This window comes from Peromyscus eremicus, chromosome 7, assembly GCF_949786415.1.
Source record: "Peromyscus eremicus chromosome 7, PerEre_H2_v1, whole genome shotgun sequence".
NCBI lineage: Eukaryota > Metazoa > Chordata > Mammalia > Rodentia > Cricetidae > Peromyscus > Peromyscus eremicus.
The window spans coordinates 5,332,766-5,351,033 of record NC_081422.1 but is presented as its reverse complement, the minus strand read 5'-3'; the positions used below and the strand labels follow the sequence as shown (position 1 = coordinate 5,351,033).

At 39.4% G+C, this 18,268-nt stretch overlaps 1 protein-coding gene across 5 annotated transcripts in view; it reads left to right on the top strand.

Annotated features, from left to right (window-relative positions):
- Cep126 (centrosomal protein 126) overlaps positions 1 to 16,258 on the top strand; it is a 51,294-nt gene extending 35,036 nt beyond the window's left edge. For 2 of the 5 annotated variants that reach the window (XM_059267293.1, XM_059267298.1), the window contains 5 exons: positions 3,110 to 3,222; positions 6,047 to 6,131; positions 11,368 to 11,574; positions 13,821 to 13,885; positions 15,765 to 16,258. In XM_059267293.1, coding sequence (XP_059123276.1) covers positions 3,110 to 3,222; positions 6,047 to 6,131; positions 11,368 to 11,574; positions 13,821 to 13,885; positions 15,765 to 15,827 — 533 coding nt within the window. In that variant the 3' untranslated portion in view covers positions 15,828 to 16,258. The remainder of the gene's footprint in view (positions 1 to 3,109; positions 3,223 to 6,046; positions 6,132 to 11,367; positions 11,575 to 13,820; positions 13,886 to 15,764) is intronic. The other 3 variants (XM_059267297.1, XM_059267296.1, XM_059267295.1) reach the window with 3 other exon arrangements.
- The last annotated feature ends 2,010 nt before the right edge of the window (positions 16,259 to 18,268 follow it).

Below are 18,268 nucleotides of genomic sequence, written 5' to 3'. Positions count from 1 at the left end.
AAACTATTAAGAATGGTACTTATACAACAAAATTGGAGTTTTTTCCATACAAGAAAATTAACAGGTTAAAATGATACACCACTGAAGGGGAAAAGATATTTGTAATGCTCTGTACTAATCAAGACTCATAGGCAGAATGTATAAAAGACTACAATAAAAATAAAAATGTGCATCAATTATATCCTGAGGGCCAAGCCAGAGAAGCAGTACCAAGTAAAGAGGTCTATTGCAAAGCATTGATTTAAATTAATATGGGACTCAGCTAGGCAAATCTAATATTTGTAGGACAAGTTAGAAAGAACAGGCTAAAAGACTGCAAAAAGGGCTAACACCAGTATCCACAGAGACTGAATCAAATCCCACCATGATTATCTAGAGTGTCTCCCTCAAAGAAAAAAAAAAACCTGCATGAACAAAATAATGTCACAGAATATTGATGTTTAATCGAACAGCTGCAGACCACAGGTAACAATCAAAAGGATCCTCACAGGGCTAGGAAGATAGCACATTCACTAAGGAGCTTGACTTGCAAACATAAGACCTGAGTTCAGTCCCCAGAACTCATGGTAATAAAAATAGAGGTCCTTATAAAGGACCCAGCACCCACATAGTGGTTCACAACCACCTAGAACTCAAGTCCCAGGGGATTCAGTGTCTTCTTCTGACAAGTGGTGTATGTAAGTGAGTGTTACAGCTCTGGGGGAGAAAGGTATCCTGACTGCTCGGGAGTCAGGCTACACTTGGAGCTTCTAGGACAGCTCTGGTGGCTGGAGCTGCATTGGGACAGCTCTGCTCTGGAGGGAAAGGTATCCTGACTGCTCAGGAGTCAGGCTATACCTGGTACGGTGGGGGATAGTCTTCCTACGGGATAGAGCAATCCTGCTCCTCTCCTGAAGAGCCGCTACAGCTGAGCTTTGCTCAGCCCCCACTTAAGGGGGCTTCCTAGCAGAGCTCTGCTTCTCCAGGCCAAGATGTTGCTTCTTTTGCTTCACTCTGCTAAAGGAGAAACCCCTGCAGAAATGTAGCAATCACCTCCTGCTCTGGTGAAAAGTTGTTACTTTTTCTGCTCCACCTTGCTCAGTCCCCTAAGGGACTTTTAACAAGGTTCTTCTGTTCAACTCCGCCTTGCTCAGTCCCCTAAGGGAATGTCTCTCCAAGGTTTTTTCTGCTCAGTCCCCTAAGGAACGTCTTAACAAGGTTCTTCTCTGCGCCAGCAAATGAAGATCTTCACACCCAAGACTCTTTTGAGAAAGAGATTTATTTGGGAAGGAGGAGTCCAGCAGAGTGACTGCCTCTATCGGGGTGGGAAAGAATGACCAACTACTGAACAGGCAGGGTGGTTTATATAGAGTTTCTTAGGGGCGGGGTTTCTTCAGGGAGAAGATTTTCTATTCATGGATTGGTTGGTTTCCTGCTCAGGGATTGGTTAGTTTCATTGTTCAGGGGCAGAGATGGCTCTGATTTCAGGGCCAAACTGTGTTACTTTCACTGGCCTTTTTTGTTTTTTTGGCTCTAATTCTAAGGCCAAGGTATATTTCTTTCACTGGCTCTGATTCTAGGGACAAAGAGTGTTTCTTTGTCACTGGTTTCAGAGTCAAGGCATGTTTCTTTGGTTCTGGGTTCAGGGATAAAGTGTTTCTTTCACTGGCTCGGGTTCCAGAAGCTGTGTTTCTTTTCACTGGTTCTGGGCTGCAGGGTCAGGGTGGTTTCTTTAGCTGGCCCCTTTTCCCTCCAGTCACTCACTAGAAAATAAACTAAGTAAATCTAATTTTAAAATGTTTAATGCAATGAGTGTGATATCATATGCTTTTAATCCTTATGGAGGTGTCCTCTGACCTCTACACACATGTACACATGTGTGTGCACACTACCACACACATTTGCACCCTCCTATATATGAACAGGCACATATACGTACAAAATCACAAAGCAAAATACTAGAATAAGCTTTTCATAAATAAAAGCCATCAAATGGACAATAATCACGCAAATGTACTTTTAGATGCAACTACATACATCAGAGTAGCTAAAATTAAACACATTACCAATGATCAGTAAAGTTTTGTATGAACTAAAAATTCTCATCTACAAAAATTGAGCATATTTAGATTCTATGACCCAGCAATTCTAGACCAACAAATTACATATGTATATTTACATACATAAACATCACAATACATTTCAAATAATTGTAAATATTTGATTTTGACCTATATAACATGCTTTTGCTCTAATGTGATTATGTTTCAATGCATAGTTTTCAACCATCTTACCAATTATAAGGACTTTGGTATGATATCATTACCTCACATTTCACAGAAAAACACTCCTTTAAGGTAGGATTTACTCTTCTAATTTTTTGTAATTTCTAAGTTTATGAAACTAAGTCTGAAGTGGACACTGTGGCAGTGCAGTGCCATGACTGGTGAGGAGACTATACAGGAATGAGGGTGTGTCCACTCTGCCTTGCTCTTACTCACCTGTTCTTCAATTATTTGTATCATCTTTGGGGATTGACATTGTTAGAATGAGGTCTTAGTTAAGTGGCCATACAAAAGGCATAGGAAGGTTGTGTGAGGAACACCCATGTACCCAGAGCTTACCCTAAATGCTAGAACATCACATCTGAGAACTTGCTCAGATACTACTTGAGATGCATAAATCCACTTCCCTGGGCACACTAGGATACTGCAAAAAGACGCAGAGTGCAGATGAAGGGTGGTACCGTTGCCAGCCTCTTGTCCTGGAGAGATTTCTTTCAGGATAGTTGAATTTACTATACAGTATATTACCCCTCTAACAAATAATGGTGCCATTTCTAATTTTTTGATAATGTAAATTGGAATCCTACTATGCTCTTCCTGTATACCAGTAATATGTCTTGTGTGTATTGGTATTCCCCATATTCTGTTCCATAGCAGGAACTGTGTTGAATGCATCCTTGAAAATGTACCATGTATAGAACTTAGGGGAAAATTAATAGAGGTCTGCTGGCCAAATAGAGGAAATATATAGAACTTTCTGCACTGTTTGACAGTAGCTTGAAATTTTGAATGGATACATTTTACCTACTCAACTTTCACAATTGTTTATATTGACATTTGTTAAGATTCTGCTGTTACAAGAAGAAAGCAAGTTGTTGAAAATAAGTGGAGAAACCTACTAGAGCAGAAAAGAAAAATCTCTGGATCTGTAGGAATGAAGTACACTGAGCCAATGATGGTAAGTATAGTCTTAGTAACACCCTCTTTTAGTAGTAGAAAACTGCCTGAAAGACAAATGCTTTTGTTATAAGCTGTACCTCAACATCAGTGTGAATATAGCCAAAGCCATCCATGATACAATGCTGGAATCTTTTTTTTTTTTTTTAAAAGATTTATTTATTTATTATGTATACAGCATGAATGACTGCAGGCCAGAAGAGGGCACCAGATCTTGTTACAGATGGTTGTGAGCCACCATTTGGTTGCTGGGAATTGAACTCAGGACCTCTGGAAGGGCAGTCAGTGCTCTTAACCTCTGAGCCATCTCTCCAGCCCCCACAATGCTGGAATCTTTTACTAGTAGCTTATTGTACTTATTGGCTATATTTGAATGAGTCCATGTGACCAGTGAAGGCTTTTAACTATCTTTAAGCAATTATTGCTGGAGCTAGAGAGATGTTAAGAGCACTGACTGCTCTTCCAGAAGACCTGGGTTCAATTCCAAGTACCCACATAGTGGTTCACAACCATCTGTAACTCCAGTCTCAGGAGATCCAGAGCCGCCTTCTGGCCTATAAGGGCACCAGGCATACAAGTGGTACACATACATACATTTAGGCAAAACACCCACATATGTAATGTGGGATTTTTTTTCTAAGTTGGAAAAAGTATTGTTTAACTTATTATTTATAATTAATTCTGTAGAAAGGTCATTTGTAACAAAATTCCCCAAAGTTATTTAAATCTGCAATAAATGGGCAGGATGAAAGAAGTGGAGTGAAGATGGGATGGATGTTGGTAATGTTGTGTATTGTACAGTATTTTTTAAAAGACATTTTTCATCTAGGGACTTTTTATAAGAGACTTGGAATTATATAATGGTTTTGTCTTTAAGAACAGTCCACCAAAACCTAATATGGCTTTTGCGATAGAGATCTTGAGTAAAAGCCAAAGGACAGTAACAATTTTAAATGATGTGGAGATTATATAAGGGCTGAATAAGTATAGTCTAATATGACACTTTAGAGGGATTGATTTTAGAATATTGAGAAAGTGAGATGAGTAAGTAAAAAGCATTTACTTGGAGTTTCTACTGTAAGTATCACTTATAGAACTGGATTAGGATGCCCTGTAAAGAATGTACATTTTGAGGGAGAAGTTGAGGGTCTAACGATTCATATAGGGAGTATTTCACACACTTCTTCCCAACTCTGGAGATCAAACCCAGAGCTTCTTACATGCAAAGTAAACATTGAGCCACACCCACATCCCAAGAAGCATTTTTATAAGTATAAGGTTATTAATATAGATAATAACCATGATCTAATCTTACCAGCAAAATGAGCCATTTAGTTTATGCTTGTAAAGTTATGGTCTCATTATCAGTATATTATTAAAGCTTAGTAATAAACATGAAATTATCGTCCAGATTACAAATGTAGTAATAACTAGTAAGTTCCTCTTTGAATTTCCATATTATTACCACCAATCATATCAAAATCTATAAAGGGAATTCATTATCTTTTATTAAACTTGTATTAAGCTATATCAGATTTGCTAGGTGTATCACACACCTTTAATCCCAGCACTTGGGAGGCAGAGGTAAGTGGATCTCTGTGAGTTCCAAGCTAGCCAGAGTTACATAGTGAGTCCCTGCCCCCCACCAAAAAAGAAAAGAAAAAGATAATCTCAAATTTAGAAGTAACATGTTGTTACAACCATAAAGAATGAACAGATTTCCTATGCCCGTGCTTAGAGACTCTTGGTTGTTTTTACTGTTCTGGGTGCTCTTAGATTCCTTCTTGCTTTTTCCCTTTTTCCTACTGTCTTTCAGGTTTTCTTTTCCTCCATTCTGGAAAGCTTTGCTTCATCTTTCACAGGTCTTTCACTTGCACATCTCCTTAGACACCTCACAAGATCTTACTACTCTTAGACTACATGTGTGTTCTGGATAAAAATCAAATTTTAAAATTGAAAATTGTTATATTATTTTGTTTGGTTTTGTTCTTTATTCTAGGGGCTGATGAAGCATTCAGTTGCTACAGTAGTGACCCTTGTCACCATGTCTTAGGAAATGTGTTTTATCATGCCATCTTATGCCCAACTCTATGTGCAAAGAATATAAAACAGATAGATGAAAAGTGAAAAGTCACACTTGACGTTTTACAGCAGATTTTCAATCCGAGGTGTGTCAAGTGTAAAATGGACACATCGGTCAGGGCTCGGGGAGGCAGTGCGCCATTGGTGGGGAGTGTTTTGCAGGGCCAGAGTCAGTTACTCTTCAGAGCAGCTGATAGAGCTAAGTGTGAGTCCCCACCAGACTGTAGCTCTACCAGGCTGTGTTCACTGTGTTCGGGAGAGGAGGTGGTTCCTGTCAGGTAGTGTGGAATGGCACTCTTTCTGATGACACCTTCCGATCCCTGCTGCTTCTGCTTGGAGCTTGTAGAGACTTCCTGTCCCCAACACCAGCCACACTCAGAATGGGGCTAGTAGTGACTCATGCTTGCAAAGCCATCTAAGTGTAAAGTGTGACAGGATTTTTAACAGTTCTTTATTCCAAACAGTTGGTTGCCACCCAGCATACTTTGCTCTTCTTGCTATCCAAGAGAACACCGCAACCTGAAATTTTGTATTAGACGTAAGACATTTTTAAATATTTATCCACCCATGAAAGGCTTTATTCCAGTAGGTCTTGATTTCTGCTCCAAAACAGAAGAGATAGGCAAGTTATACAAACAGTGACAACTAAAAATGCAGGCAACAGTTAAAGATTCTTTAAAGACCATGACCATATCATGAATTTTAAATGTGGAATTATGTTCTCATTTAACCTATTTTTACAGCATTTTGGACAAAGTGTCCCACTAAGTGCAAGTGAGCCAATACAAGCTACAAGAGATCCCAAGACTGAAGAAGGTACGTTTTACTGTAAGTTTCTTTTTTTTCTTTTTATTGTGAATGGATTTTTATTTCACATAGTATATCCTGATTACAGTTCCTCTCCCTCTCCTCCTCCCAGTTCCTCCCCACCTCCTCTCCCATCTGAATCTATCTACTTTCTGTCTCTCATTAGAAAATGAACAGAGTCTAAGGGATAATAATAAAATAAAATGTAACAAAATACAGTATAGTAAGATAAAACAAAAACTAACACATTGGAATAGGACAAAACAAACAGAAGGAAAAAGCCCAAGAGAAGGCACAACAAACAGAGACCTTCTCATTTGCAAACTCAGGAATGCCAAAAAACACTAGAAGCCATAATGTATAGGCAAAAGACCTGTAGGTTAAAATGAGATATCTAGAGATATATCTATATCTATTAAAAATAATAAGATAATTTTAAAAATATCAAAAGTCCTGCCACAATATTGTAAGACAAGGAATCTCCAAAGATACCATTGAGTTTGTTTTTTGTTAGCCATCTACAGCTAGCCTACCCTTAAGAGTAGTTTGTTTTCACCAGACTGTAGTGGCACACTGTGGCTAGAGTTTTCCTGCCTGGCCCACAGTCAGGACAAATCTCTCTCACCCGCCAGTCCCACAGCCGCTCAGACCCAACCAAGTAAACACAGAGACTTATATTGCTTACAAACTGTATGGCCGTGGCAGGCTTCTTGCTAACTGTTCTTATATCTTAAATTAATCCATTTCCATTAATCTATACCTTGCCACGTGGCTTGTAGCTTACCAGCATCTTCACATGCTGTTTCTCATCGTGGCGGCTGGCAGTGTCTCTGACTCAGCCTTCCACTTCCCAGCTTTATTCTCCTTCTTGTCCTGACTATACTTCCTGCCTAGCCAATGGCCAATCAGTGATTTATTTATTGACCAATCAGCAACACACTTGACATACAGACCATCCCACAGCAGCACACACCTTTAATTTCAGCACTCTGGAGGTAGAGGGAGTCAGATATCTGAGTTGGAAGCCAGCCTGGTCTATAGAGTGAGTTCCAGGACAGCCAGGGCTACACAGAGAAACGCTCTCTTGGGGGGCATGAGGGGACAGTAATTTGCTTCCCCAGAGACTCCCTTGAAGGAAACTAAATTTTCATTTGCAAGTGGTTATCAATTGGAGGTAGCTTCAGTGTTAGGGATGGAGATATGTGTCCACTTCTTTCAGCTCTAGGACCCATACAGGCCCTGTGCATGCTGCCTCAGTCTCTGCGAGTTCATATGTGAGTCTATCCCATTGATTTAGATGACTTTGTTTCTTTGGTGTCCTCCATCCCCTCTGGCTCTTTCACACTTTCTGCCTCCTCTTCTGCAGGGTCCCCTGATCCTTGAATACAGAGATTTGATGGAGACATCCCATGTAGAGCTGAGTGTTCCAAGGTCTCTCACTCTCTAAATATTGTCTGTCTGTGGGTCTCTATATTGTTCCCATCTGCTGCAGGAGGAAGCTTCTATGATGGTTGAGCAAGACACAGATCTGTGACTCTAGCAAAATGTCATTGGGAGTCATCCCATTGCTACAGTTTTGTTTTGTTTTAGAACAGTAGTATTAGGTTTTACTGTGGGTCCCTGGGTAATCTAGTCTCAGGTTCTTGGTCACCCAAGCAGTGGGCAATGAGGCTTAAATCAAATCAGATATTGCTTGGTTACTCCAACAAGTTTTGTGCCACCATTGCACTAGCATTTCTTGCATGCAGGACAGTATTGTAGATCAAAGGGTTTGTAGCTGGGTTGGTGTTCACATTTCTCTTCTGGTGGTCTGCATAGTACCTTCCTGTACCAAAGACACTAGCACTAGGTGAGAACTCCAGGTAGGCACCACTTGAATTTCTCCACGTTCAGTGAGTCCTGTGGGTTTTGTCTTCATCAATGAGGCCTTGCATCAGTTTGTAGAGAGCAACCAATAGTCTTGCCAATAGCCTGGATTGTTTGGGGGTTCCCAAGGGACCTTTGGACAACATCTCAATTTAGATAAAACCCAGTACTGAGAGGGCTGGGGAGCCAAAGCAGAGCCATCACAGATTGATTTCTAACAGCCCTGCCAGGGACCAGGCCTTAGTTTCAGTTTACTGGAACTGGCTGGAGCTGAGCAAGCAGTTCTTGGAAAGACCACTACTCAGGGGCAACCAATCAGCTGGTGTCCCACAGTTAAAGAAAGCTTTCCCTACCCTGCTGCTGGAAAGTGCCTAACCACTAGAGCCACCTACCAATCCTATGAACTTTTTGTTTAAACCCACCAATCAGCCCCCAGACTAATCTCTCATCCTGAAATTCCCCTAACCCTGCTTAAAAGGAGCCGTTAAGCTTTTCTCGGGGTCGCCTTTTGCCACCCCAATATGTTGGCAATCTTTAATAAATGCTCTTGTTGATTGCATACATGACCCTAACAATACCAAGATGGTATTGGCAACAAAAGATGCCCAGTTGGGGCTCTGTCTGCCCCAGTGTTTGGTGATTTCATTTAGATCACCTTTATATATGTTTATATTTTAAAAAGCTTCTACTGTACTAGATTTCCATACTACCCCTCAAATGGCCCTTAATTTTTACTGTCTCCCTAAATATTCCTTTCCTCACCTCCCTACTCCCTCCCTCTCTCCACTTGATTCTCCCATTCCAGTCCACCCCCATCTATCTATAGCTATCTATTTCTATTTCCCCTTCTTAGGGAGATCTACCCCTGCCCCTTCAGTTCCTTACTCTATGCCTAACATCTGTGGTTATAGCTTGGTTATCATTGACTAAACATCTAATATCTACATATAAGCAAATACATACTATATTTTTCTTTCTGGATCTGGGTTACCTCATTCAAGATGATATTTTTCTAGTTCCTCCATTTACCTGCAGCTTTCATTATTTAATTTTTTAATGGATGAGTAGTACTCCATTGTGTAAATATACCACATTTTCTTTATCCATTCATCTGTTATGGGACATCTAGGTTGTTTGCATGTTCTGGCTCTTACGAATTTAATAGCAATGAAAATAGTTGAGCCAAGTGTCTCTGAAGGAGGATGAAACATCCTTTGGGTATGTGCCCAAGAATGGTATAGCTGAATCTTGAGGTGGAAAGATTGCCAGCTTCCTGAGGAACCACCACACTGATTTCCATTGTGCTGTACAACTTTGCATTCCAACCAGCAATGTATGAATATTCCCTTTATTCCACATCCTCACCAGCATGAGGTTGTCACTTAAATTATCGATCTTAGCCATTTGACAGGTGTAAGATAAAATCTCAAAGTAGTTTTGATTTGTATTTACCTGATGACTAAGGATGCTGGACATCTCTTTAAGTGTTTCTCAGCCATTTGAGTTTCTTCTTTTGAGAATTCTCTGTTTAAATCTGTACTCCATTTTTTCATTGAGCTATTTGTTTTCTTAATATCTTAGGTTTTTTTTTTTTTGGTTCTCTATATATTTTGGATATTAGCCCTCTATCAGATGTGTAGTTGGTAGAAATCTTTTCTCATTCTGTAGGCTGTTGCTTTGTCCAAATTATGTTGTCCTTTGCCTTACAGAAGTCTGTCCTTGATGTTAACATGTGCTTCCAACATCTTGAAAGCAGCAGAAGGATGTATCCTGTCTTCGAATGCATTCTGTTAGCCTGTGTCTTTTCATTAGAGAATTGAGACTATTGATATTGAGAGATATCAATGACCAAATGATTGTTGACTCCTGTTATTTTGTTGGTGTTGGTGATATGCATGTTTTTGTTTGTTTTTGTTTGTTTGTTTGTTTGTTTGTTGTTGTTGTTGTTGTTTGTGTGTGTGTGTACCTTCTTTATACTTTTCTGGCCTGGGGTTATTTCCTCTGTTTTCTTGGATATAGTTAGCCGCGTTAGGTTGGAGTTTACCTTCTGGCACCTTCTGTAGGGCTGGATTCGTAGGTAGATATTGATTAAAATTGGTATTGTTTCTCCATCTATAGTACTTTTGTGGCTTAGACCTGAACTCTCCTTACAAAGGCATATTCAGTTCATTCCCAGTTTGTTGTTATTGTTTTTGAATAATAATGTACTAATTAAGCATCTTTCTATAGCAAACTATCTCCTAAAGTGTTTCTATGTAGCTCTGGCATCCTGGAACTCACAATGTAGACCAAGATGGCCTCAAACTCATAGAGATCTGCCTGCCTTTGACTCCCAAGTGCTGGGATTAAAGGTGTGTGCCAATATTTTCTTAACTGGGGGTGGGAAAATGCCAGATTTAGAGAATCCTGAAGATTAAAATGCACGCTGAGCTGGAGAGATGGCTCCGGGGTTAGGAATCCTGGCTGCTCTTTCAGAGGACCCAGGTTCAATTACCAGCACTCATATGGAGGCTCACCATTAGCTGTAACTTAGAAGGAAGAAAATCTCATGGGGTCCCACCCCTAAACAAAGAACAGGTAACTAAGAAATGCTGAGGGGGAAAAATTAGTCTTCCCACCCTAATTGGCTATCCAGAACCAAGTGGTCAGCCCTGAAATATATATATATATATATATATATATATATATATATATATATATATATATATATATATATGCAACACTAAATTAATTACCAGGTGGTGTGTGTATATGTGTGTGTGTGTATGTGTGTGTGTGTGTGTGTGTGTGTGTGTGTGTGTGTGTAAAACAATAACAAAAAGAACTTGGGAGTCAGAGGCAGGCAAATCTCTGAATTCGAGGCTAGCCTGGTCTACAGAGCAAGTTCCAGGACAGCCAGGGCTACACAGAGAAACCCTGTCTTGAAAACCCACCCAAAAACAAAACAGAAACAAAAAGAGGCCCTGAATGGGGGGTAGGGGAGTATGGGATAGACTAGGGGAAGAAAGAGAAGGAGGAAAATGATATAATTATGTTTTAATTTAAAAATAATTTTTAATCCCCCCAAAAAAACTTAAGAAAATTTTAAATAGCCAGGATGTGGTGGTGCAGGCCTTTAATCTCAGTACTTGGGAAGCAGAAGCAGGCAGATCTCTGAGTTCAAGGCCAGCCTGGTCTACAGAGTGAGTTCCAGGGCAGCCAGGGCTACACAGAGAAACCCTGTCTCAAAAAAACCCAAAGAATGTAAAAAGAAAAAAGTAAATGAAACAATAAAATATACAGTAACAGAATGTTTACTGACTTGAGTACACCCAGACATAATTTCAGTAAGTCCATATTAGGGCTGGCCCCGAGGACAAACGTGACCAAAGAGTCAATGTCGCTTCTGCAGTTTCAGGTACTTCTGAGTGCTTGGTGGCAGAAAACCTTGTGAATTCTTCAATGCCTGAGGATGAAACTCTGACTGCCATAAACAGCAGGCAGCCACAGAAACCACATCTATCCTTGAGTAAGACCCAGCCACCCAGCGTCTGTGCCATGTCGGCTGAAGAGCAGAAGGTCTTGCAGTCCCTCCATCATCTCAATGAGAGGCTGTACTGTAAGTGTGGGAGCGCAGCTTCTGTAAGAAAGGAACACATGTTCTTAAGCTTCTGTTAAATCTTTATTTCATTTAAAACTTTGAAGTAAAAATACAAAATATGTCTAGGTTATCAGCTTAATAAATCATTTAAAAATTGAGAATATTGTTAATATTTCAGATTAATACAGATATACCATATCATTTTTAATGATGCCAATTTATATACTATTGTGTTTTAGAAATATATGAACATAAGCTGGACGTGGTGGTGCACGCCTCTAATCCCAGCACTCAGGAGGCAGAGGCAGGCAGATCTCCGTGAGTTGCAGGCCGGCCTGGTCTACAGAGTGAGTTTCAGGACAGCCAGAGCTACACAGAGAAACCCTGTCTCAAAAAAACCAAAAGAATGTAAAAAGAAAAAGAAATATATGAACATATTACTTGTGTTTTAACAATAAATAGACTAGGTATCTATACTGACCATCATGAAAATAACTTTATCAAGTATTTTTAAAACCTCAACTTTGGATACACACAGAGAGTGCTCAAAGCTAAGTGCATGCGGGCATGAAGCAATGCCTGTAATACCAACGCATGAGTGGCTGCAGCAGGAGCAGCAGTGCAGGCTGAGGGCCAGCCTGGGTGGCCTGTCGAGCCCCAGACCAGATGGGGACATAAGATCCTGTCTTTAAGAAAAAAAGTGAAAATAGTTTTTAACTAGGAAAATCAGAGTGAAGCTGAAGATATTTGATTCGTGGGATAACTAAACGGGAACAGTACACAGTAGTGTCACAAAAGATGCTCTACCATTACGGTAGACCATCAAAAGTTCTATGCTTTCCACCACAAAAAGTGGGGAGGTTTTAAAAAAAAAAAACAAAGCTTACACTTCTTCAACTTCAGTATTGAGCAGCTGAGGGAAGGGGGAAAACATCTCTGTTGCTATAGAAACGTAGCCTAGTGCGCACCTCACAGTAATTACACCCCATGTTCATACTACCTGCATTGGTCTATAAAGCCTGGAGCAAAGAACATAATTGAAAATGATCTCAAACTGCTAATACCCACAAAATAATTAAGAAAATGTATATTAATATCCCTTTTGGAGATAGGGTTTATATTCCAATCTTCAAAGAATTAAATAAATGAAATCTAAGGGAAATGAATAGTCAAAAATCATAAAAATCTAATCCATAAAGAAAAAAATCCATTAAAAAATCAAAAGAAAGCACAATACATACTAAATAGAACCCAAGAAGATATTATATAATAAAATTACCAGACACAAAAAAACTATAAAATAACTATATTTATATATTTTTAAATAATCAGAAATATCTTTCAAAATCCAGTAAGGAAATATGCAATATAAAATGACTTAGCGTATTTGGAAAATTACAAGTCCTATGAATGGAAGATAGGAATAAATTTAAAATTCAGCCCATTATTTATAAACAGCAGATGATGACATCTGAAGAGAGAGTTAATGACCTAGAATATAAATCAGAAAAAAGTACAAAGAGGTGAGAAATAGCAAACTAGAGCTAAAACGACAAAGCCCTGGACCTGAGGCCGTGGGATCACGGCTGCCAAGTTCTCCAATCTAGTGAGACTACCAACACAGAGAGTGAAGAGCTGCTCTTCCAGAGGACCCAGGTTCAAGTCCCAGCACCCATATGGCAGCTCACAACTGTCTGTGACCCCAGTTCCAAGATATCCGACACCCTCACACACACACACACACACACACACACACACACACACACACACAGACAACACGAGTGCACATAGAAAAGGAAAGAAAGAAATTCTCTTGTGTAAAAGGGGTCCTGAGTTCAAGCCCCAGCACAGGAAGTGGGGGAAGCCTGGCTGGCTGGCCTGGAACTCACTATGTAGACCAGGCTAGCCTCAAACTCAGAGATCTGCCTGCCTCTGCCTTCTGATTATTGTCATTCTACCACAACCACCAAAAGAAAAAGAATAAAACAAAAGGAAAATATGACATTTGAATGAAGATTGTTTTATAAAATCAAGATACTAGGAATTCCCTCTTACCAGCTACAGATTTATATAATTGTTCCTAATCAACTTGCTTTCATTTTTGGACCTATTTACATATAAGGACTATTTCTGGGGTCAGTAGGAAAAGAGTCTCATATTCAACTTTGAATATTTTGACACATCAGAATTTTGTTATTAATTCTTTAATGATTCTCTTTATATAAGTAACTAATTATTTTTTGTGTCATGGTATGATTTTTCAGATGTACAAGAAGCCATTTGCAAAAACCCATCCATCAAAAATACTTTACAGTTAATACCACTTCTGGTAAGTATTGGCTAAGTTCCTCCTTTGGTTGTTTTATGTAGACATTTCTAGAGGTCAAAACCTTTAGGGGGGCAGCTGGAGAGGTAGCTCAGCAGTTAAGAGCAGAACCATTGTTTTTGCAAAGGACCAGGCTGGTAGTTCACAGTCATCAGCACTCTAGTTCCTGGGGACCGGATGCACTCTTCTGACCTCACGGGAACCAGTCACACATGCTGCACATACATGTGTGCAGGTAAAACACTCATTCACATAGAATAAAATACATAAATCTTTTTTAGTGTAAGAACCTTTGGAGATTTGAGGGAGAGGATAAAGACTAGGTGCCTTCGGTTCTGAAATCCTGACAGGACAGCGTCCACATCTCTCAGTACTGTTTGTTCTGTGAAGCAGTGTTTGCAGCATACTTGCCCTGACCTGCGTCTGACAGGAGAGGCAGTGGAGAGAGAAGGAGGCTGCACTGCCCGTCCACTCACTCTACACCCCTAGGCACACAGCTTTGGAGCATCCTTGTTGGCAAGCACTTGTTTCTCTACATTGTTTTGTAATTACCTAATTTGGCAATATTTCCAATGATAATTTTTCTTCCTAATAAGAATGTAGTAGATTCAAAATTTGAAAATTTTAAGTATCTTTACTTTGATTCATGCATTATGAGATATTGTTTAATTCAAATTTTATGTACATTTTTTTTCCTCAAAGAACTTCAGAATCTATGGAGAAGTGTCAATTAATGACCTAGAAAATCAAATCTCTGACCCAGATACTTAAGTCGTTAGCATTTATCCAAGCATAATTTCAGTGAGTTATGAAAACAGTTTTATCATGTGGGTGTTAATCCACTGATGATGGGTAACCATCCAGCTACATTAGGTTCAAATGGATTTTTTGAGACAGGGTTCAAAGAGATACGAGCTTCTGCCTCTCCCAAGTGCTAGGATTAAAGGCATGCACTACCACCACCCAGCGTAAAATAAAATAAATTTAATTAATTTTTAAGAAGCAACTTTATCTTTGGCCTAAAATATATGTTACACATTCCTAGAGCCTTACATGTGCTTTGTTTAAAAAAGAAGGAAGGAAGGAAGGAAGGAAGGAAGGAAGGAAGGAAGGAAGGAAGGAAGGAAGGAAGGGAGAGAGAGAGAGAAAAAGAATAATTATACTTGACCATTTACACACAGATAACAGTTCCTCTGCATTGTGTTGGTTTTTTTGAGACGGCATCATGTAGTTAGCCTTGAACTCTTGGTCCTCCTGCCTCTCACTCCCAAGTGCTGAGATGATAAGGATATCCCACCACCCCTGGGTTTAGAAAGCTGCTCTTCAGGATCTGGAGAGCTGACTCTGTGAGTAAAGTGGTTACTCACAAGCCTGAGGATCTGAGTTCAGATCCCAGTCCACGTGAAGACAGGATGGACAGTCTGTGGCCCAGCCCTTAGGCATGGAAACAGGCAAGTCTCAGGGCTCCACTGGCCAGCCAGTCAGCCAAAGTGGTGCTTTTCAGATTCAGTGAAGAGACCCTGTCTCCGAAAAGTAATGATAAAGTAAGTTGGGGAAGAGAAAAAGATGCCTAACATCAACCTCTGGCCTCCAAGTGCACATAAGACAAGTACACCTGCCCACCCACAACCACAACCATACACGTGCTCTAAGGACATTTCTTTGAAGCAAGTTACCAATAGTAAACTGTGAAAGTGTGAATTATTACTGTCCATACAATGCCCTACAGAGAGCAGGGCATAACATTGTTGAAATTAATCTGTGAACCATTTAAGAATTTTTATTTGAATTTAGTCTTCTTAAAAGCCATAATCTGCAAGGAGAATGGCCTGTTAACATCTGCAGATCTGACAATAAGAGAACCCTCTGAACTCTCTTACAGAACAGCCAGCCAAGGGCCAGGCTCTCTCCTGATGCTGGATCCAGAGTACAGAGAAAATACTGATCAACTGTGACAGTCACCACTTAGTGGATTCATTATTTTTGAGACTCCTGTAAATAAATTCTGTATTCTGCATTTATTAATAATTTAAAATACTAGACTTTTATGTTTATAAAAGCAAATCATAATGTAGGTAATGGAGATGAATTTACTAGCTTATATTTATGCTACAAATTATACTTTATTATGTATTTTCTTGATACATTTTTAATGAATGAAATATTTCATTGTTTTCAGTAAGCATGCTAATGGATAAAAATTTTCTCTATTTAAAAATAAAAGAGGCTATTTTATTATTCAAATTATGTATTAGGTATGATAGTGAAGCTTTGTTTTCTGAAATTCCTAATTCTAATAAATTTTTGTACAAGTATACAAGAGGATTATGATTAATAACATCCCCCATAAATAATAAAGCTATTTGTTTAAGACTTTGCAGGATCTCTGCCTTTTTATGTTACCAGGAGGTTGAGTTACTAGCTTGCATGCTCGGTAATTAATAATATCATTTTACTCAAGGGTCATTAGTCTCTAATAAAACTGACAACATTTTAAAAATTCAAAGTAAGGGCCAAGTTTGTTCCAGTGTCTGGTATGCTGTAGTGGAGAGAAAGGAGCATGGGCTTAAGAAGGGCCCAGGGAAAAGTTTCGGCAAGAATCAGCAAGTTCATGTTTGGGAATTATTTAATAAAGGAGGTGGTAATAAGCAGGCAATAATGAATATATTTTGAATTCTTATTTTCTGATACATTGGTTATGAAGTACAGAGTGGAAAGGAGAAATCAAGGATGATTCCATTGGTGACTGTGGTCAGGTTGGCTATGAGAAGGTGGAAATCCTGAGGTGGAGTATAGGAGAGCCAAAAGGTAGGTATTTTAAAAAAAACACTTACTACATTTTGATTTTCCTGTTAGCTATCCCCATGGTGACCTGGCTAATTATTCCCTTGGACACTTCTGGCTGGAGTGCAGCGACAAGGTCAGTGAGCCCCTAGTGTAGACAGCTGCAGACTGGACGAGATGACCTGAAGGAAAAGTGCAGGGTTCTAAAAAGTCATGGGAGACCGACTAGATTGACTGGGGTTACAGACAAGCACCGCCACATCTAGCTTCTAATAATGTTTTCTTACATAGAGAAACTCAAGCACCACCAAAAAACTAAACTAGTAGTAAGCTCAACAAAACTATAAGATACAAACAATATAAAAAAATTAGTGGTGTTAATAACTTATCTGAAACAGAAATGAAGCAACATCCCATTATAATAGGCATCAAAAATAAATAAAATAGCTAGGGATACATTCAACTAAAGAGGTAAAAGATTACATTGAAAATGAAAAGGCATTAATGAACGCAATGAAAGGGAACACAAATGTCTTGAAAGATATCTTGTGTTCAGGAATTGAACAGTTCAGTGCAGCCCCTATCAAAATACTCATGACATTCTACCTAGAACAAAAAATAAACTCAAAAATTTGTTTGAAACTCCTCTAAAAATAAAAATAGCAAAAAACCATTAGCAATTAGCAAAATTTATAAAGCTTCAAAATATACTACAAAGCTTTAGTAATCAAAAGTCCGACATGAGCACAAAGGCAGGCAGGCGCAGGGGAGAACCTAAGGCGTGGACCAGACACTGAGCCCTAGTGCGACTCTTCCACAGTGCTCCTGTGAACATTGCCTGAGACTGGACAAATCTTCTCAACTAAAGTTTTCTAAGAGTTACAATCCTCCTAAATATTTGTCTCTGAGAATACTATATCTGAATAAAAATTCAGTACAAAACTCCTAATAGGTTAAAGGAGCCAACTAGATAAAGGCACTTGCCACAAATCTGACAACTTGAGTTTTACTCTAGAACCCACGTGGAAAAAAGACAACCAAGCTGAAACACCACGGGTAACTGCCTTGTGGTGGCACAGCCGTCTCACCGAGTAATAGAACAACCTGCTTCACCAGTATGTCCCTAAGGCAGTGTGTGACTAGTGAGTTCTCAAGTGAAATACACTGACAGTCTAACAGATGTAAATATAGCAATGTGGTGCCCATCATGCGTTGCAAGTCAGGCAAGCCGTGTTAAACTGTTGTCTGAGTATTAATGTAATGTACTGCCCTCTAGGGGTGACAGAAAAATAAACATTCCTATCAGACAACACTGGTAGATTTGGTTCAATTGGATTTAGTTTGGTTTTACGGTTGAATACAAAAAGTTTTCATCTTTTTAACTTTTTTCCTTGTGTGCATTCATTGTACATGGCACTCTGGTACTTTGTGATAGAGGCCATTTTCACATGAGCGTATACTTTGAGCATATTGGCCCCCACACTTCCCATACCTTTTCTCCCCCCTCCAGCTCCTCTTAGCTTTCCTTCTGGCTTTGCACCCTCACTTCATAAATCTCTCAATCAAGTGTACTGAGGAGAACTTCCAGACACTAAGAGTGAT